At 32.8% G+C, this 22262-nt stretch overlaps 1 protein-coding gene and 1 pseudogene across 1 annotated transcript; both read right to left on the bottom strand.

Moving 5' to 3' along the window:
- Window positions 1-5144: 5144 nt before the first annotated feature.
- On the bottom strand, window positions 5145-6619 carry LOC142635861 (protein MANNAN SYNTHESIS-RELATED 1-like; annotated as a pseudogene).
- A 12596-nt stretch (window positions 6620-19215) lies between these two features.
- LOC142635860 (LOB domain-containing protein 24-like) lies at window positions 19216-21232 on the bottom strand. Its single transcript, XM_075809923.1, has 2 exons — window positions 21077-21232; window positions 19216-19554 (listed from the first exon to the last, which is right to left on the bottom strand). Exons 1-2 carry the CDS (start codon window positions 21230-21232, stop codon window positions 19216-19218), a joined length of 495 nt encoding a protein of 164 aa, XP_075666038.1.
- Between the last annotated feature and the right edge of the window lie 1030 nt (window positions 21233-22262).

The raw sequence follows: 22262 nt of genomic DNA, 5'->3' as shown, positions 1-22262 counted from the left end.
TGACGGGTTGCGTGTTCCCCTCAGCATTCTTAAAAACGTCACTATCATTATTCTTCTGAGTTTAATAAATATACACCGTTTACCTTGGATGAATTGCACGTACAAACCCACTTCCCGTCTCTATGATGATTGATTACTCTCAGAATTAGATTTAGTAGAGTTTCATTCTTGTGTATTTTCGTTGCAGAAATACCACATTTTCAATTAATTGCATCACTTTACCATGGTATTTAGCATAGCATAACACTTTAAGAGTATCTGCATTGGAACAGATGCAAATGCTTACTAAATAGTATAGTTTTAGCTGCTTACTTCTCAAATGTACTCTCTAAAAGAGCATTAGTATAGGAGCTGTTAAACTCTCAAGAAACCATTTTTAACGACCCAAACACCAAAATGGGTCACCATTTTTATTATATTAACATGGTGAGGAATGCTCTACTAACAAGCAGTGGCAGAGCCAAGAATTTATTCCCGAGGGGCAAGGTAAACACAATAAAATTATTAATTATTAAAAAAATGACTTACAATATTTTTTATCCATAGAGATAAACACAATAAAATTCTTAAGTATTAACAAAAATGATGATTGAAAACATTCTTTGTTTGACAAATTAAGTATAACTTAACAAAGATGTGTCATCTTTCATGGCATTAAAATCATTTATAATTGATTTTGAACTAAATTCTTTAGAAATCACTTACTCAAAAACTCAGGACTCATTTGGTACGTGTGTTTAAACACATGTTTTCAGTTTTTACTCACACGTATTTTCAAAAAATATAAACAACATTACTATAACAACATTACCAAACGGCCCCCTCATTGTCCGTCTTGTTACAAAGCTTACAAGTCTATAAACAATAATAATTTAATTTATATAAAGATATTTTTATTTCTTTCTGTGCGTTTAGTAGCATTAAAAAAAAAAATTAGTTAAAAGAAGATTCATGACAAACACCTTTTTTTTGTTAAAATGTTTTTGAAAGCGATTCTATCTCACAGCACGTAAAACAAAGGTGTAAAAATGCATGCTTTCAAACTCATTTTCAAAGTTGCTATCAATCATAAGAAAATTAAATATTCTTCTACAAAAAGAATTTCGTCATTTTCCCAAAAAAATTAAAGTTAATATCGAAACTGACAAAGCCTAAGTTGAAAACATTGTGTGACATTGCCCATCAAAGTGAGTCGGTTGGTCGGAAGAGTCAGATTTACACTTTTACAAAAAGCCTTTAGACCATAACCCCACTTTTAAACGTGCATGGAATTTTAATTGCTTTTTTTTACCAAATTCGTGTTTAATTTATTCATCTTGCAGATTGATAACAAAAGTTCATCATCAATTTATATACGTGGTTCAAAACTTTTCCCTTAACAATGTTCACATAAGCTGAACCCAAGAAACTTTCATATAAGGATAATTTTACCATTTTTTAAGGGCAAGTCAAAATTGCTAAGTTGTTATTGGTTAAGTTGAAAATACTTCAAAAAAAAACCTAAGAATTTTTCCCAATATCTTAATCACCAAAAACTTGACCATGTAATCCAATTTTCTTTTGATTATGAAAAAAAGTGTTTTTCTTGGATTTTTTTTTCTATACGTTACTTCCTCAAAATCTTCACATTTTTCTTTTTACAACCATATTTTCTTTAGAAAAGAATAAAATACATGTAGCCAACCTAAATCAAGGAAGTTAATTTCGTACCATACCGGTGATTAGGACGGTACTGAAATACTATTATTTTTTACCGGTTTAAAAACCGATTATACTGGAGTTGTTTTGGCCGTACCAGGTTACATACCGAATTTTGGCCAGTAAGTGGATTCCAGGCCGAAACAAAACTCTTGATTTCTCATTCAAAATAATGAAAATATAAACTCATAATCCAAACAAAACAGATATAAATCAATAATGGAGGTGAGGAGACGTTGTGCTAGGTAGAGGCGGCTTGAGAGAGGAGCATGGAGGTGCTATTAGGGATGAACGATGCTTGTTGAAAGAAGCATGGTGGCGGTGTAAAGCGATGCTAGAGGAGAACATTGAGAGAGAAGAAAAGTTGTGACTAAGAAATAAGGACGAAGAAAGAAAAGAGGAAAGTAGATCTGAAGAAAAATCTAGAAGAAACAAGATAGAGATAAGATGTAAAGCACGTGTGAAGGAGAGAAAAAAGGTTAAAGCAAAAATAACACAAGTTAAAATAAGACTTGACGGAGAAAATAAAGGTAAAGGTAAAAAAAAATTATTAAAAATTAAATTAAATTAAAGGGTGAGCCTTGGTTTATGGTTTGGGTTATGACATGGGTATAATTTAAGGCTTGGGTTCATCACTTGATTGGCCCACTCAACTTTTAATTACATTATACATATTAATTATACACATACACATATAAATATTTGCCATATTATTTATACATTTTTTTTTTAAATAGCGATAATCCCGAAACGGTACACCGGTATTAATCGGTACCGAAATATTTCATTTTTTTGACCCAATCAAAACGGTCCCTGGTATGGTATTGACTCCCTTAACCTAAATAGCCTAAGAGTATTCACATCAAGAATGCTAAAAAGCCAATTTTAGCACCAACACACAAAAATACCTACTAAATCAAACCTCTCAAATGCTAAAATATTTGACGCTCAACTACAATGAGTTTCCGTCTCTAGCAGTTCATTGTAACTAAATGTAAATAATATTTTTTTAATCCCTCAACATGCCAACTCTCTCTTTCCTCATGCTGCCTCTCCTTCTTTCTCTCTTCCTCATGCTGCCTAGCTTCTCCATTTTTTTTTCCTGTTGGTTCTCCCTCAACCCACCTTGCCAATAAATCCTTCCATTCTCCCACACCTAAGACTGAACCCAAGCTTGAAACTCTCTAACCAGCGCGGGCATCGGCGTTGAGGTGAGATTAACGTGAGTCATCGGCTTGGAGATTTGTTGGTCAACAGCATGGGCATCGTGGTGGTTGTTTGGGTTGTGTGAAATGTGATTTGTGGCTTCCTAGGTTTGGGTATGGTGGGTGGGTTTTTGTTGGTTGTGGCATGGGTGGTGGGTTTGTGGTGGTTGTGGTATGGGTGGTGGGTTTTTTGTGGTTTGTTGGGTTTGTGTGATGGGTTTGGGGGTGGTGGATTTGTGGTGGTTGTTGCTAATGTTTGAGTTTTGGGCATGGTGTCTATTGGTATTGTGGTGGCTGGCGGTGCGTAGGATTGTTGAGTTGAGAGAGAGAGAGAGAGAGAGAGAGAGAGAGAGAGAGAGAGAGAGAGAGAGAGAGAGAGAGATAACAGAGGAATAAAAAATGAATAAAAAATAATAAAGAAAGAATATTTAAATGCAGTAGAAAATAAAAATAAAAGTTTTTATGTTGGATGTATTGTAAAGTGAGGTGTTAGTTGCCATAAAGTGACTTTTTAAGTTACTAAATGTTAAAATTTACAAAACAGTTGATGAATGCTCTTAAGGATCAATAACCAATCTTAAAATTTTAGCATCAAAGCTTGATTGTTGTTGTATATTCTTTAAAAAAAGCTTTCAAAATTAAAACGCCTTCTAGAATTTGCACAAGGAGGGGGCATCTTGATATACATCCCGATGACTTTCAACAATGGAGAAAAGCCAACAAGACCCTCCCTAACAAAAGGTCAAAGTTAAGAGACTTGTAGCATTCTTTTGGCAAACCATTTTTCCCAGATTTCTTACAAATTAAAATTATTGTCCATATGATCAAATATATTGGCAGAACATACACAGTTCCTTGGTGCAACACATTAGATTGTCTAGTTAATTCAAATGCATTTTTGCCTTGACTAATAAAGCACAAACATTTTATATTTTCCAAGAATAATTAACTTCAATGTAGCTGTGTAATGTGTTTGAACCTAATGTATTATACTTAAGAAACTTTACTTACGTTTTATCCATGTTTTAATAACAGAACTACTACTAAAAGACAAGATAAGTGCACCAATATAGCATTTCAAATGACTACGAACAATCCTTTCGTTCAACCAAATACAAAAGAAACTTAAACCAATTTTACAAAGAACATAAATAGGGTTAAGTCTTGTGAATATATCATATCAAACAACATATCAACTATGACAGCTTGAAAACTTCCCATCTATCGAAAAGAAAAATAAATGAAGACATTTTAAGAAATGACCTTAACAGGAAAAAATAAATAAAAATTAGGGTACTTCAAACCCAAGTCGCGTATAAATAACATAATTCATCTATCCCGTCTGCTTACTTGAAAAACTTGATTAAGGTAATGGTAATACCTTCTTTGAAGGATTCAATGCATTTGTCCTGCACTTTCTTCAGGTTTCTTAGTGTGGGGAGTTGAGGATATTATACAAAGTAATAATGGAAGAACAAGGTTAACACAAAAGACAAACAGAAAATAGATAACTTGGAGGCACAATATCGATTTCCTTAGACAATATTTGTCCCGCACACAATTGTTGCTAAAGGGTTATCGCAAATTTATCCCTAAGATACAACCAAAATGTTGGGTTCTGTAGATAGAACTCTGGAGAATGATTACAATATTTTCCCCGCACACTATTGTTGCTAAAGGGTTATCGCAAATTTATCCCTAAGATACAACCAAAATGTTGGGTTCTATAGATAGAACTCTGGAGAATGACTACAAGATTTCTTGTGTTTCTCCCTAACTTACTATTTTCAAGGGAACATAAGCCTCTATATATACTCATAGGGTTTATTTCATCAAAAGGCACGTATGGAGAGTTAAAATGTTTCATAAAACCGTTCACAAGGCTTGAAACCTCTTCAAACACACTAAACAGTCACCAGAAAATTTTGCAAAAAAACCCTGATTTTTGACTTTCGATCGATCAAAAATTCCTTTTGATCGATCGAGTGCTCTTTTCGATCAGTCGAACAGGAATCGAGCTCAATCGAGTCATCTAGAAACTCCAAGATTTTTTCTTTACCATTTTGATCGATCGAGCCAAAGCTTCGACCAATCGAAAATACTTAAACTTGAATTTTCACTTAGAAAATTCTGGAACTTTAATTTTTACTTTAACAACTTTATGATACAAGATTTTTCAAACTCAAACATCATCATTGTTTCAACCTATCCTTATATACACCTATATATACAACATGGTGACTAGCAAAAACATGAATAAGCCAAGTGATTCTTCTTAGTCACGTAAGGAGTGCTAAAATCTGAGGCGGAAGCAAAAGACCCTTTAATATTAGCTGGAACAAGTGTTTGAATCCTACCGATAGCAATTCTCTTACCGACCACATCGGAATAGAACTGGCCAAAGATGGCTGGTACAAAAACATCACTCTGATAACATACATAGAAGTCAATAACCTTTTCATATTCAAAGCCTTCGGAATCCAAGAATGTTGCCTTTTTATCTGCAGGCATTATGCTTTCCTGCAATATTCTAGACAAGAAAAAATGTCAGACCTCATGCCAAATTAATGATTATGATTTTAATGATATTGGTGTCTACTTGGAAGCAGAAAGTGTATTATACACAATGATTAGGCGTAAGCAATTGAACAAAATCGAAGAGAATAAACAACCAGAAGATTGTGTAAGAAAAAAAGAGATCTCTCACCTTTGTATACATTTTAAGGAAGAGATCCATTAGAGCATCAAGGCTGCTTTGCCACCTTGATTCAGTTAAATAGACTGGGGTATCCTTGTCAAACCTGGTCTTCTTCAAAAATTCAGCAAGCTCTTATGCACTATAACAAGTTTTTCTTCAAGTATCACCATTTTCATGGCAACCGTTCTTCTCTATTATATCAACCCTAAAATCCACAGCTATAAATTGGCCATCTGACTTTCTGCTCAAAGTTCTTAGATGCCCAACCATTGAGTCAACAACCTCTTGAATCTCTGGTTGCAACTACAAAGTTCCAAACATTGCCCAACATGCAACAAAAGAAGTAGAACTTGTTTTTACTGATTTTTTCATGTTCACAGAAGGGAAGTATGTAACCAGCCGTATGTTGCCCTTTTGCTTATAAACAGGTTCAACATGTTCTACAATGTATAGTCTTCTGTCACCAGGTTAGGAACTTTGACAACAGCAATATTTCTTGTTGATATTTCAGAAGGCTGATCTTTTGCAACTTTAACCACCCCATCCAAGCTTTTTACAGAATTCTCAACATCATAAATATCTCCAAAGTTCTTGGAAGATAAAACCTAGTAAGTTACCCACAGAAACCTATTTTTGAAATGCATACCAATAAAAAAGAAAAAGATGGCATAAGTGCACAATATCCAGCCTAACTAAATAACTTTATTTCAAAAAACAATAAATCCAAAATGATTTTCCTCAGGTCACAATTCATAGGTAAGGTAACTAGGAACTATACCAAAAAAGATATTGCTTTGGAGAAACTTGGTGTCTGTTTGGGATGCATTTATAAGTCAGCTTATTGCTAATTTTTCCTATAATTTGTGGGTTCCATGTGAGTCACCTATTTATTTTATTTAACATTTATCTTTTATCTACAGTACTTTTAGCAAAAAACTAAATAAGTTATTCCCAAACGGATACTTGGGGCTTTGTTGGAACAATAAATTGGACAGACACTAACACAAAGTTCATCCATATATGAGAGCTAAGGGCGATCCAAGCTTGGGTAAGTTCTAAACATTGAATTTGAGTTCAGGTAAATTTGCCCTCATGCCACCCATCCTAAGACTAGCCTAATGATATTCAATAAGTTAGGTTTATAAACATTTTAGCCTCTCTCTCTCTCTCTCTCTCTCTCTCTCTCTCTCTCTCTCTCTCTCTCTCTCTCTCTCTCTCTCTCTCTCTCTCTCTCTCTCTCTCTCTCTCTCTCTCTTAGATTGGGGCAAGTCTGCTAAGCTTGAAAGTCTTTGTTCCTGCCAGTCTTGTTCTCCTTGTTCCCTTTCTGTCAGTTTTCTATTTGTCTTTAGTCAAGCTTTTTGGCCTTCTCTGCATTTGATAATCGTGTCAAAAAGGGGGAGAAATTTGATATTTGAATATCGTTCTTCAAGTGAAGTAGTGGATTTAGGGGGAGAACTTCATGTTAAAGGGGTATAAAAAATTTTATGTAACTAACTTAGGGGCAGAGTTAGTTTGATACACTTTGATATTGATATATTTTGAGATGTGTATCTTTGTGCTTTGGTTCACATGCTATGATTGAGATATTCTTGTTGTTTATTTTGATAGCATTGTGAATAAAAGTTTTCTTGAGCTTATTTGTTTAACTTGTCATTATTTTTCACATGGTACCATGATGAGTCTTGTTTAGTGCCTTTCAGGAAAGACAGATTAAAGTCAAGTCAAGATTCTGAACCTTCTTCATGCAACAACTTCCAAGGTTCAGATCTTTTACACTAGGCTTGGCTTATTTATTTATTTTATTTTTTGTAAACTTGAGTAAAATTTATTATAGGACATTCAATTTACTCTTATGGTTTTGTCACGAATTGCCAAAGTGGGAGCTTGTTAGGTTCATATTTCTAAGTGATTAGAATATTCTATGACAAAACACACTTTACTTATATTTGGGTAAATCTAAGTCGATTCAAGATGATCATTACAAGTAGTTACATTAAAAATATGAAGAATACTCAAGAAAAGCTGAATTTGCAGGTCCCAAAACCTTCTTACTACTTGTTGATCTATGGAGATTTAATAAAGCTCGATTCCTCTTGATCTATCGAGCTACGATATTTCTAATATAGCCTGCAACGTTTTATTCTAATTGGCTATTTGTTTATTGGTTTGTGTAAATCTAATAAGACTAGGAGAGCAAACCTAATTGGAATATATAGGAGAGCCCATTCAAAAAGCCCATTAAGCTCCTATTTTAATAAGGAGTTGGAGAAAGAAGACTCTAACCCTAAAAAGCTTTATAAGGTTTTCTTTTTTAAACTCTAGCCTTGTTCTATAGAAGAAAGAGATATTGTAACCAAGCAAAGTCTCTAAAACTAACATTAAAGATCTTATTAGTGTTTCTATGTAAAGCTATTGTAAATCAACTACAACAATCAAAGGTTTGCTCTGGAGTTAGTCACGTACTGGGATCCGTGCTAAAGAAGAAGTCTTCTACAAGATCAAGTTCAATTGGAGATTGGAGTAAAGCTTCAACCGACTCATTTTGTGATAGAGCTAGACTGTCTTGATCATTTCACCATGGTTGGCTATCTCAACCTAACTGTCAGCCCAGCAAGTCTTGTTTGCTATATATATTTTCCCTCATTTTAATTTTACTCCCTCTTAATTGTATGGAACATCTTGCTGTTAAGTCTAATAAATTTTGAAGGTTACTAATTAGTGAAACTCCTCAATTTGTGCTTTTAAACTTTTTTTTTTTTTTGGGTGAAACTACTGCCATGCTTTTTAAAATGTTACCCTAACTTTTCTATTCTTTCCTATGGTCATGTTGTGACCTTGATGTCTACAAATTACACTTGAACGACTGGGATGCTGAGTGGAATATAAAAATTTATATGAGAAAGCATATGAAAGCGGTGTTTTATAGTGAATTAGTGATTGATTAGTTTTGTACGTGAAAAAGGAGTGGGGAGACTGTTAATCACTACTGCTCCATTGTCCTACAGCTAGGGAGTTGTGAGATAAGGTTTTGGGTCTATTCAGGGTTCAGTGGGTTATAGAAGTTCGAAAGGCTGTCCCTCATTGCTTAATGTGGAGTCTTTGGCCAAAACGGAATGCTCAAAGTTTTGAAGGGTGTCAATGGACTATTATAAAGTTAAAATTAGTGTTCCTTCAATCTTTGTATGAGTGAATGCCAGCATTAGGCTTTGTTTCTTTTTCATCTCTTCTAGACTATTTTTTTTTTTTTTTTTGGTACTTTGAGGCCTTGGTTTTGTTGTACTCATAGTATATTTCCTGTGTACTTGCATTATACAATTTCGATCTTGGGGTGAGTTTGGTTCAGCTTTTTAAAACTGGGCTTTTTGAAAAAGTAGGGTTTTCAAAAAGTGCAGTATGAAAAAGTGTTTTTTAAAAAAAGCTGAGTATTTGGTAAAAGCTATTAAAAAGTGTTTTTCGAAAAAGCTGAGTGTTTGACTAGCACTTATAAAAGTGGTGGTTTGAGTGGTAAATTACCAAAAAGAAGTTTGTTTCATACTTAAATCAACTACTTCATCATACTTAAATCAATTTTTCTCTTTCTAAATTTTTTTTTCTCACCAATATTAGCTAATAATAACCTACCACTTAATATTTATTGTGAAAATATTGTGATAATTGATACTGATTTTAATTTGACCGTACTATTACAATTATTTTTTTCTCTTTCTAAAAAATTATTTTTTTCTCACCAATATTAGCTAATAATAACCTACCACTTAAAATTTATTGTGAAAGTATTGTGAAAATATTGTGATAAAAATTGATATTGATTTCAATTTAAACGTACTATTAAAAAAAAAATTCTCTTTCTAAAAAAATTATTTTTTTCTCACCAATATCAAATAATAATAATCTACAACTTATGATTTATTGTAAAAATATTGTGATAAAAATTGATACTGATTTTAATTTTAATGTACTATTAAAATTAATTTTTTCTCTTTCTAAAAAATTATTTTTTTCTCACCAATATTAGCTAATAATAACCTATCACTTCAAATTTATTGTGAAAGTATTGTGAAAATATTGTGATAACATTTTTTCTTTTTTTTCCCTCTTTTTTTATCCTCCACACACCGCATTTCTTTCTTTTTTTTCCCCTCTTTTTTTCTCCTCCACTCACGTACCCTTACTCTTTTCTTTTTTCTTTTTTTCCTTCTTTCCTCCTTTTTTTTCCTACCATTCCTCCAAACTCCAAAATGTTCCAAAGCTCTCCTTCTTCCTCTTTTTTTTTTTTTTTCCTTTCTCCTTTTTCTCTTAGCACTTCGTCTGTAACACTCATGCACTTCTTCACCCTAATCTTCTTGATTCTTTTCTTTTTCTCTATATTCAACCACTCACAAAGGGGATGATTCAGATTGGGAAGATTGGATCAGAGCAGAGCAAATGGGATCAAATCAGATCGGGAAGTGCTTGCAAGAATTCATCCATCCTCTTGGAGAGACTCTTCAACTTCTTCTCCAAACCTCCATTATCCATCCACCGCAAGATGGGTACAAACTCCATTTGAAAGATTTTGCTATATTCTGATGTTTTTTTGTTTTACATTTTGGGGAATCCTAATTTGCAAGGGATTGATTTTTTTTTTTTTTCCTTAGCTGATTTGGGAATTTGTTATAAATTTTTATTTTGTTTGGATTTGGAAATTTGTTATTGAGAAGGCAGAGCAGAGAGATGAGAGGAATGAGGAATGGCGTGAAGCTTATTTTTTGATTTATCAAAGGGAAATTTTGTAACTTCACCCAAAGTCCAATGGTATGATTTCTCAACGCGCACGGGCTTTTGGAAAAGGCTCCTCACAATTCCATTAAGAGAACGCACTTTTCCTTCACAAATGAAAACTTAGCTTTTTTACAAAACGCAAATGCACATTTTATAAATTTGGTTTCAAAAAACGCGTTTCAGCTTCTAAAAGCTTAAACAAACAGGCGCTTAATCAAATCTATTATTTATCACAAAAAAAGAAAGAAAAAAATTACTTAACAAGGGATCTTTTGTATGCTTGAATATATGCATGTGGAGATATGTAGAGATGCATATCCCTAGAGCCATACAAGGCTTCAAGAAGACGCCATTTGCTTTTAGGCCTTCTCATTTTTAGTAGAGACTACTTCATAAAACATCTGATTACATGATAATTGTGAGGGAAATAATTTAAATCACTACTCAAGCCTCCAAATGTGAAAATAAACTTCTCAAAAATTCATACTTGAAAATTTTCATAGGTCTCCAGTGTGAGGTGAATAGAGATTACCACTCGAAAATTTTCATAGGTATCTTTGATTCTACATTTCAATTTGGCTGAAACTTGGATAACTCCGTAAGTGGGGTAAACTTCAGAAGTTCATGGAAGATTGGAGAATATTTCAAGTTATATTTTTAACTAGACTGCCTTCAATTTATATAGGCTCAGCATCTCTCTCCTTCGCATAAATCACCTATTACTAATGAGATTCCACTAATTATGTTTTATGGCAGAATGAGTACTTTGAAGTTCATATACATTGGAAGGGAGCAGTTGAGATAGTTCTATCTGCATGTACGGGGTATCCTGACTCAAATGGTTGATTACAGTCCATTGAAGAAGAGAAGGTAAGGACCAGTGGTTTGTTGCTGACAATAATACTTCTTTAGGAAGCTTCTAAGAGGAAAAAAATAAGGGGAATTTATGTTATAAGTGATAGGAATTTAAGTAAATTTAAGTTATATGTACATGGACCATGCTTTTTCATGTTGGTATCAGTCAAAGTATTGATGAGCCTCAGAGCCTCTATAATCTGGGAACTTGGTCTTAATAGGTAGGTGTGATTTTCATGAACTGTATAGTTCATAAGATAATATATGATATTGCTACATAAGACTGTCATGATAATATGAAATAAATCTTTTGAAAACTCGGATTTGTGTAAATACACAAGAGCTTGTTTAGACCCTCAAATTAAAATTACGGCTAGATAGTTTTTACTCTAACTTATACTAAGTACGGAATAAGAGTAAAGAAGCGCAAACAACCGTTATCACTACCCTAAGTCATATTCATCCATTATCAACAATAAAAGGAAAGTTTAAGAGTAGGGAAGAGAGATGCAAACACAAGATAACTCCAAGACGTGTTATCGAAGAGGAAACCAAAGAACTCGGCAAAAAGCCTTTTTACAACCCTCCAAGTTGAAATCGATCCACTAGAGAATAAAGTTGGAGTACACGAATAATAAAAGATCCTCCAAGCCTAGTCTACCCCATGTACTTGAGCCCTCTAAGCTCCTGCTACCAACTGACTTCTCGGAATCTTGTCTTCTCTTACTTTTCAAATCTCACAATTCAGCCTAAGTGCATCTTCCAATAAATGGCTTCTTCCAATACTTCCTAACAGCACCAAAATCTCACTTTACACTCAGAATGAGTGTGATAAGTGTTTGGGCTATCAACCTCTCAAGGATGTAGAGATAGAGAGGTAGGAGTTGAGGAAAACCATAAGGAAATGTGTAGATGATTGTGGGTATAACAATCTCTAACTCTCAAGTATATTTTCTAGGGTTTTCTTTCTAAAAAACACTCCTCACAATTTGTGAGTAATGAGGGTATATATAGCATGGGTAAAGACTTGGTAAAGTAAAACATCACTTTTTCCAAATAGAGAGTTCTGCGAGTCCTTCACAAGTTGGCCTTACACACGAGACACTTGCAAAAACTTCCAGCCTGGCATGACTCTTCATCTTCAAGTCCTGTGCTTTACATGTAGCTCTTTCGCGGGTAAGTTTCTCGCGAGACACTCACAAAATCCACTTGTTTATCCATTTAAGCTTGAGTCTTTACAAGCTCTCACACTCATCCCTTACAATCAGAAACCCGCATACATACAGGGAAAAATAATTGAAGAAATTACAACCAAATTTGGCACGGAATTAAAGTCAACACAAAATAGTTGTAAATCATAACTTTACATCTTTTATATAACATCTTGTTGGGTAGAAATGCTTTAGGGTTTTGGTATGTATTGGTTTATTATGCCCCAGCTTTAGGTATGTGACAATCGATACAAATGTTCTTCTCCTGGGATGCTATAAAGTATTTTCTGATCATTGAGATAGCTCACGTGGGACATTACCTTTACGTCATGTGTCTATTGGACCATAAATCGGAGTGAGACCGTTGAATATGTATGATGTTTTGCATGAAATGACTACTATTAGCCAATGTGTTGAACCATGATTTGAAAGATACCATTCTCGTTGTAGGTGAATATGGTTTAACATTGTGTGCACAATTGTAAGTAAAATTTTGGTATTATGCCTTCAATTTCTTTTTTGCAGGAATTTTTCTAGGCAGCTATTAATGAGATGGCTGTGAGGAGCTTGCGATGTGTTGCCATTGCATACCGATCATATGGATTAGACAAAGTTCCTACAAATGAGGAGGATTTAGCTCAATGGGCTTTACCTGAAAATGACCTCGTCTTACTGGAGTAGTTTTAACAGCTGGAATCTTCAGTTTAGCTGACCACCTCATGATTGGGAGTTGTGGTTACTCCTTTGATCAGCTGTATTCTAGCTTACCTTCTGGACAAGGGGAGGATTGAATGTTGTGGAAACCTTCAAAAGCAGCAGGGTTCTGTGACTGTTCTTTGTATGGTGGTTATTGAGGGGTTCTACAGGGGTTAATTTTCCTTGGAGTAGTATCTAGTGTGTTAAGGTGCCTCAAAAGGTTTCATTCTTTACTTGGCCACTGGCGTTGGATAAAATATTACAGTAGATTATCTTCAAAACCAAAATATATGATTGTAGGCTGGTGTTGTATGTGTAAGAATGGTGGGGAATATGTTAAGAGTATTGGAACTCAACTAGCACTTCCTGGTATTTTCAATAGAAACATTCAAGGTTCAAATTCCCTCTTTTCCATTGTAAATATCAAATTTAAAAATAAAATAAAAAAAATAGTGGGGAATTTGTTGAACATCTTTTGCTTCATTGCAAGATGGCAAGAGATATATGGTGGCTTTTATTTTCCTTTTTTGGAGTATGTTGGGTTATGCCAAAGACAGTAGCAGTTATTAAGCTATTTTTTTATTTTTTTTTTATAAGTAAGAAAGATGTGTATTCAAAACGCTACTTTATGCAAAAAGGGCATAAAGCAAACCAAAAATTACAAATGAAAACAAAAAGAAAAGAAAGCAAAGAATAAAACTAATTACAAAAGAGTATAGAACAAAAGAAAGAAGGGAGAGAATCACTAGTTATAAGTTCCCAAACCCGAGACTAGTCGAATAGAAAACCACTAAAGAAAATAAGCAACTAATCAATAGAACTATCCAAGTTCTCGAATTCCGCCGATTATGTTCTTTCCATAGAGACCATAATAAGCACAGTAGAACTAAATTTCAAATGTTAAATGAATGTTTTCCCAACCAATTCCACTATCCAAAAAGTAGATCCAAAATGGTTTTTGGTAGAACCCACAAAATCCCAAAAGGTCTAAAAACAAAACTCCACAACCAATGAGCTTCTCACAATGGAGTAATAAGTCCACAGTCTCCCTACAAATATGACACATAATACATCAGTCAACAAAATCAAAACTCCTAAGTCTCAAATTGTCACCTATAAGAATCTTATTCTAAACTACAATCCAAACGAAGAATGAAACACGCCAAGGAGCTTTCAGCTGTTGGTAATGGATGTTTCAACGCCATCATAGTTTTAAAGCTTGGAAGGCTGTCCCATTATGCATTTTGTGGCGATTTGGTGAGAGCGTAATGGTAGTACTTTTGATGGTTTTGAGTGTCCAATTCATGTTATGAAGCAATCCTTGCTAATATGTTTGTTTGAGTGGATGGTTGTCTTAGGCAACATCACTCCTGTTCTTTCCTAGAGTTCTTTGCTTGCAGTTGACTGTGATTTCTGTTTATGGGAAAGTCTTGTATTGAGCATTATTTTTTTTGTTTGGAATGACATCATTTTTAACTCTGAGAGAGAGAGAGAGAGAGAGAGAGTGACAAACATGTATATGACTATACGATTGTGTTGCATGAATTGTCAGTTTTATTTATCTCGTTTGGATGAACTTATTATAAGAAGATTGTGAATGGCGGTTAAGTTGAAGATTCCCAAACATTTCTGATGTATAATTAATGCTATTGCTCGTTGTAATCATGGTAGGAAAAAGTTAAGACTGTAAGAATGTTTTTCAATCATTTCCCCTGATCTTGAAAAATAATTTAAATTAGTAGGCTGCAATTGTTAGTCTTTGAATACTTTGCATTTGCAGTTGAGCACTATGAAAATGATAAACTACCGTTTTAAAACTTGCATATATCCCAATCAGTTCATTACACTTTCGGTACAGAAGTCAAAAGTCAAACCCAATTGTTGGTAAAGTTCACTATGCATGCATGATGGAGCATTATGAAATTCATTTTCCTTCCCCTAGTTCTGGCTTGCTAAAAGACACTTATTAAGAATCCAACTTTTTGGTAATAACTATAAATTGTTGTTTTATTTGGAAGTAGGGTTCGTCAATTATATTTTGTAGCTGAATAGTTTATTTGTATATACTTTTATATAACAGCACCTGATTTATGTGATCTAAATTCTAATATAGCTATTGCAGTAAGGCATGGCCTGACTCTTCTTTTTATTGTTGTTGTTGGTGTTTTGGTCTGAACAATCAATTTGTTCTTTTTGACTGCATGTTGTAGTAATACCATATTCTTGGGGCTTTCTATTTTCATCGAATGACAAACTCTGACCTTGTTAGACTCTTCGCTTTAACAAGTCCTTTTGACTACATGCAGGATCCCTGTCATCCCGGTGTCAAAGACGCAGTAAATGTGTTTCAGAAAGCTGGTGTAAAGGTAGCATGTCACATTTTTGGTCTAATATGCAGTCATTACATCATGATATATTTTTATAAAGTAAGGGTAACTGGAATGGCTAGGTCATATTCCCAGGCAGATCATAAGGTGTCTTAGTTTCGGGTAGTAATGACAGATTTGAATCCATATGGGATTATCGCCAGGTGTGTGTGGGAGAGAACAGGGAGAGGTGGTTTGGTGGGAATGAACATAGCTTCTTGAGGTTTCTTGGATGTACAATATAGGTGAGGAAGAAAGAGAGATACAGAGAGATCAGAAATAAGTGGCTGGGTTGGGTAAGAAGAATTGAAAGTGAGGAACCAAAGTAAATTGAAATGAACCAAAAAGAATGGCTAAATAGAGAATTTGCTGCAGGATGTCAGCCCCTTACTAGATCAGACTACCAGTACAAGATGAGATGAGAATAAATACTTACAATCCAAATGTGACTTCTTTAGAAAAATGTGTAGATGATCTTCGTTAAACCAAGAAATTATGTGACTTCTTAAGAAAAATCTGTTTCTTAGAGTTAAAGCTCTTTTCTTGCTTGATGAGACACAAGAATGGACAATTTTGATTTAATGGCATGTCACATAATGATATATAAGGTTGTGTTTGTTTCCTTTGGCCGAATGTCATTTTTTTTTTTTTTATGATGCTTGTTTCACGTTCAAAGTGTATTGATATATAATACTTCTTGTTTGTTAAAAAGAAAGTGACTGAGACATTTATTGAGCCAATTTTCACAGAAAAGAATTATTAAATATGTACAATCAAATTCATTAATATAGCTATATTGAATTTAATTCAAAAAATGTTAAGAATACAATAAATTTTATTGAAATTTCTTTTAGAATAAATAATTTGATGTGAGTATTGAAAAATGACTATGTAAAATAGAAACAGGCATCACCGACACCATTGGATTTGTGTGCAATACACAAATAGATGTTGCTTTTTTGGGTTATTTGCTATCAGTATTAGAAGGGTATATTGTGTTTGGTTACCAAGAAAGTTCACAAAAAGGAAAGAAAATGAATTAAAGATTAATTTGTTTCGGATGTATTGTGTGATTGGTTAGCAAGAAAGTGAAAAAACCAAACAAACAAAAAATACCAGACAATCAAATTTTTTTTTTAAATGAGGAACTATTTTTTCTTTTTGTAATTTTTTGTTTTTATTTTTAATTTTTTTAATCAGTTAATGGTAAGAATAAAAAATGTAGAGATCAATAGTATTTTTGCCAATAAAAAAATAGATTCTTATATGATTATATAGATAAAGGTTTTTGCACAAGGGTGAAAAAAAAGTAAAATTGATTGTGAACACGCAGCATCGAAAAAGGTTGAGTGTTGATAAGGATAATTTTGTGCTTAGCCCCTGACGAAACGAAAGGCGAAGGATACAACGAGGTCATCAGCTTCACTCATGAAACTACCTTCTCGTAGAGTTCACGACTCCACCTCATAACTGACGGCATCAAGCTGAAGGGAATAAGCTGACGACATTGAGCTAAAGGGAGTAAGCTAACGGCAAAAAGCCAACGACAAAAAGCTAAGGATATTAAGCTCAACGTAGTAAGTTGAAGGGGATAAGCTGAAGGGACATATGAATCTCCACTAAATCCATCCATAGCTTTACCTAATCTCCACGCATGCATGTATAAAGAAAATTCTTGCGCTACACGCTTAACCCTAACTAAGGAGACTGCTATAAGAAAAAGAACTCTAGGAGATACACAAGATCCAAGAGTTATTCTCTTAGAAGGAAAAGACTTCTTGACCAAGGTATGAATGTCAACCCCACACTACTATAAATACCCCCAAAACCCTCACAAATCAAGATACGCATAATTCCCCCCAACTCTGGCACTTTAAAGTTGTGAATAAGAGATTTTCTTTAACTTAAGCGCCGGAGGGTATTTGGTCGGTACTACACCGGTACTCCTCTTAAGATCTTCAGCTTTAGTGTTATGCAGGTCTTCTATCAGGAACACGTGAGGACCGTATGACTTACTGACGATTTTCGGCATCATCAAGTGTCAGTACTCATTAATATTGTACAAAATGTAATAAAGTCTAAATTTAATTTCTTTTTCTTTTTCCTTTTTTGTTATTACATCTAGCGTTCAATTGTCTTGATAATATATCTGATTTAGATTTTATTTAATCACAATTTTGGACTAATTTGTTGTCAACAAATTGTTGAAAAAGTGTTTTATATAATATTCATGTGGCTTACTAATCATTGTGTACATTTTTTTCTTAGAAGAAATCATTGTGCACATGATATGTGATTTGAGATAAATATGGTCATATTTAATTATTTATATATTTTTTTTTAACTATAAAAAAATCTAAACATGAGAACAAAAAATATAAGAAGAATTCTTTAAATGATTCTAAATATAAAAAATAAAGATGTAATTTTTTTTTTTTTTAGCTTGCATAATATATTCATGGGAAATTCATTGGTTTATAAGTTCAGTGAATTTCAATGATACACTAGGCAACTCAGCACTGCAATAGCATTGTTGCCAATACCATCTGAACCTTGGTTTGAGAAAATTACTCCTTCAAAATTCGCTTGATAGAGAGTACAAAGGAAAGAATTATGAAGACGATGAACTATAAATACAAGGGGAAATTATAATTTACCACAATAAACTATACCCATTGTTATATGTTACACACTAAACTTTTTTAATACACATTTTGCACCTTAAACTATGAATTTTGTTACACTTTATACCTCGACATTAAGTTTAGTGTTAACTTAGATGTAAAAGTATGATACTATGTGAAAAGACTTAATTGTCTATCTTCTCAATCCATTAAAAACAATTGAATTACATTTTATTATCCTAAACTATATTTCTTATTACACTTTACGCTCTAAATTTTGAATTTCCATCCAAGTTAACACTAAATTTAACGTCAAGGTACAAAATGTAACAATAGTCATAGTTTATGGTGCAAAATGTGCACTTGAAATATTTATGGTGCAAAGTGTAATATGTGGTATAGTTTAGGATAATAAAGTATAATTTCTCCTAAATACAATTAATAAAAAGGAAAAAAAATATTATCTAATTTAGAAAAGATAAATTATTAATACTATTAGTAGAGTGATTTCTAATTTTAAAAGGAATTTTTATTCTAAAAATGTATCTAATTATTTGTAATAGTATTATAGTACTCTTGTGGAAATAAACTAACAAAATAATTTTTGCAAAAAGAGAAAGGGGGCCGAATTTTTTGTTGTTGTTGTTACTTGTTACTTACAATAAATGGAAAGGAGACCACTTTGCTCTATCTAGGGGAACATAAAATAATTTTCTTTTTCTATCAAAAGAATATAGATTTTGAAATCTTTCTAGAAACTTTCTTATGGAAAATATAAAAAGTTCAACTTGAACTTACTCTTTTTGTATTATTAGTTTTGTGCACTTCATAATTACTGGCATATCCTAAGAAACATGCAGATTGATGTAAACATTCCTTTTTTTTGTTTTGTTAATATGCTATAAGACAGTTGGTAATTGAATGCAACTAGTTAAGTATTTTCAAATACCTCAGAAGCTAAGAAGAAAACAAATAATACAAAAGAGAGAGCTTAAGAGATTAATTACTACCACCTCAGCAGCATAATATACGAATATCTAAATTGTCTGTAATATCCTTAACATCACTTGTCGATAAACTAAATTTATAATTTGCTCAAAATTAAAAGCCACAAAAAGTATTGGAATAGTTGTAGTCTTCAAGTAGCTGTTGATTTACGTTGGGGAAAGGATCTTGTTGACTTGAACTGAGCCATGAGGGCTGATCTTTACCTTCTTGGGCAATAGCATGAATCATTTGCAGCTGCTGCATTTGTTGTTGTTGTGCATTATGAAAGGCTATTTCACCTTTTGTCTTCACTAGCTCAGACTGAGCCTCAATTATTTGTTCTTGGAGTTGAGAGATTATCCGAACACTTCCATAGACTGGGTCTTCCACACGTGAACTTGCTTCGAAAGACATGCAATCCGCTGCCACAGCTCGTAAATGCAGTGGAAGTTGCTGCAATGCCAAATGATGAAAAAGAAAAATTGAAACCAGCTTTCTTGTTTTTTTTTTTTTTTTTGGGTAAATAAACTAGAGAGATGAACAGCTATAAGGGACTAAATTTTGAAGTAATAAATATAAGTAGCTTAGTTAAAAATGTACTACTAATCAATTTCAAAGTAAAATAATTTTGGGATTTTTTTTGTCAAATGAAAATCATTAATTACGAAGGCAATTTAATTTGACAAAGAATCTATTTCAAATGATGGTGCGCTCATGCTTTGTTGTGACAGGTATTAAAATTACCTTTGTTAAAAAGAGTTAGAGTCCAAATCTTCTGTCTCATTTTTTCTGCTCCACTCTATACTCCACCAATAAAAACTTGCCACGTATTTACCGCATTAATTAAATAATACTATTAATTAATAACGGTAGCATTAATAAGTCAATTAATGATAGTATTTAATTAATGCGGTGAATACGTGGCAAGTTTTTATTGGTGGAGTATAGAGTGGAGCAGGAAAAGTAAGACAGAAGATTTGGACTCTGTTAAAAATTGACAAAGAGTATATATATGGAAAATGTCAAACGGCTACAAGAATAATAAAAACAATTCCATTGGGAGTAGAGTTGAATATTAAATTAGTTGCTCAAATAACTTAATTCTAAAATAATAATGAAGATTTGGTTAAAAATGGAAATTGAAATGAATTTAAATATATATTTTTGATCTAGTCCACTTCATTAGGTTGTAATATTCACTTACTCAAAACACTTATAAAATTTTTCTCAAGGGTTGTTTCAAGAAAATTTAGGAGGAAATGGTATTAAACAAATTTGATATTAACATAAAATGATGAACTCAAAGCTTACAATGATAGGAAAAAAGAGGAAAGTAAAACGTGTTCAACATTCATACTGATTATATAAGTGATTGTTTTATTTATGTGTATGTGCTGAAACTTCTCTCCATTTCCTAGCACAAAGTAAGAACTAAAGAACACACTACTAACAATAGTTAATAATAACACAAAACATATCATCTTTGCATTATTATTATAGTAAGGATTTTGCTCTTAGTCATGAATGTCGATTCTGTAATGTACTTTGTATTTAGACAATGGGTAAAATTTGTTTACCTACTAATATACTGAAATATAAAAAAATAAATAAATAAAAATAATAAATAAATAAAAACCAATGTTTAAAAGAAAACCTAAAGTACGTAATTACTTAAATAAATAAAAACTAAATCAGTGTCATTTGTTATCTTCTTTAGCTCTATTTACCCATCAAAGATGCATTAGAGAAAGAATCCATTAAGAAACATCTTAAAGATATCATTAAAGATATCCATCTATGTGATTATTTCATAAGATAGAAAGCTTTTCAATGAACGACAAACAAGCTGAAATATTAATCCCTCCAATATATATGCGTATGAAATAATATCTATATAATACTTTGTATTAACTACTAAATAAATGAAAAATATGTTTTTAGTAACATGTATGTGTGTATATATATATGGTCATACCTCTAGCATTTTGGTAGTGTTGCTAGCACCAAAGATTTTGTGAACACAAGCAAATCTTTGTGGATTGGTTGGTGGAAAATATGGTGCAAGAACACAATCTTTAGAGCATCTCCTTCTCAAAGATTTGCAAGCTGCACATCTAGTTGAATTGGACATTGTCAGATTTTCAGGAATCAACTCAAAGATTTTCTTTCAAAACTTCTAATTATTCTGAAGAAGAGATTTGGTTTCTATATATTTATATAACGGTGACAAGTTTAAAGCTGAATTCATAGAGATATGCTTATGGATTTATTCTTGGAAAGCCACCAACGGCTCCTTCTTCCACAAATAAGGAAACTTTCTTGGAAAGCCACCAACGGCTCCTTCTTCCACAAATAAGGAAACTTTGTGAAGCTTAGGGCCCGTTTGGATACAGTTGAAAACTGAAAATTGGAAAATGAAAACACTGTAGTAAAATAATTTTTAAATATGTGAATAGTGTCGTTCACGGATGCACTGTTCACGCAAGAAAGTGGCTGAAAAAGTCATAATTTGCGGCTATTGTTCATACACAATGCATAAATAGTAGCCGTTGGCCCTTAAAAGTTGAAAAGCTGTCCAAAAAAAAAAAAAAAAAACTTAAACGTTAAACGTAAGCCCAATAATCCTATCCAAACTCAGCCTAGAATTCTCCTTTATCAAAGAAAAAAGCAAATGTGGTGAACAGTAAAAAAATTTAATAAATTACAGAACCTCTAATAGGTCAAACACTACTCAAAACAAAAACTCTATTCCATGTAATTTCCTTATGAAACAAAAGGTAATAATTTCATTATGAAAAAGAAGGTAAAAGGAGAATAAAATAGATTCTCTTAAAGTAGGGCTGGCCCAATAAATTTGAGGCCTTAGGCAAAAACGTTAAATAGGCATTTGTGTTTTTTTTTTTTTTCTTTCTTTCTTTTAGAAGAAGGCATTTGTATATTAAATATCACTTAAAATGATATTTATTTATCAACCATCAATTTAGTTAATGTTTTTTTTATAAATTTAAAATAAAAATAAAATTCATTATTCTTACTTTTCTCTATCGACTAAAGCATTAAGTTGATGCCAGAGATACTACAAATTTTATTACATGGGCCTTACAATTTGACATGTCACAAATTAGAATAAATTAATTTGACCATTCATTTATTATGTTGTT

This window comes from Castanea sativa, chromosome 5 (genome assembly GCF_040712315.1).
Source record: "Castanea sativa cultivar Marrone di Chiusa Pesio chromosome 5, ASM4071231v1".
NCBI lineage: Eukaryota > Viridiplantae > Streptophyta > Magnoliopsida > Fagales > Fagaceae > Castanea > Castanea sativa.
The sequence above is the reverse complement of the archived record's forward strand: the minus strand, read 5'-3'. Positions and strand labels throughout refer to the sequence as shown.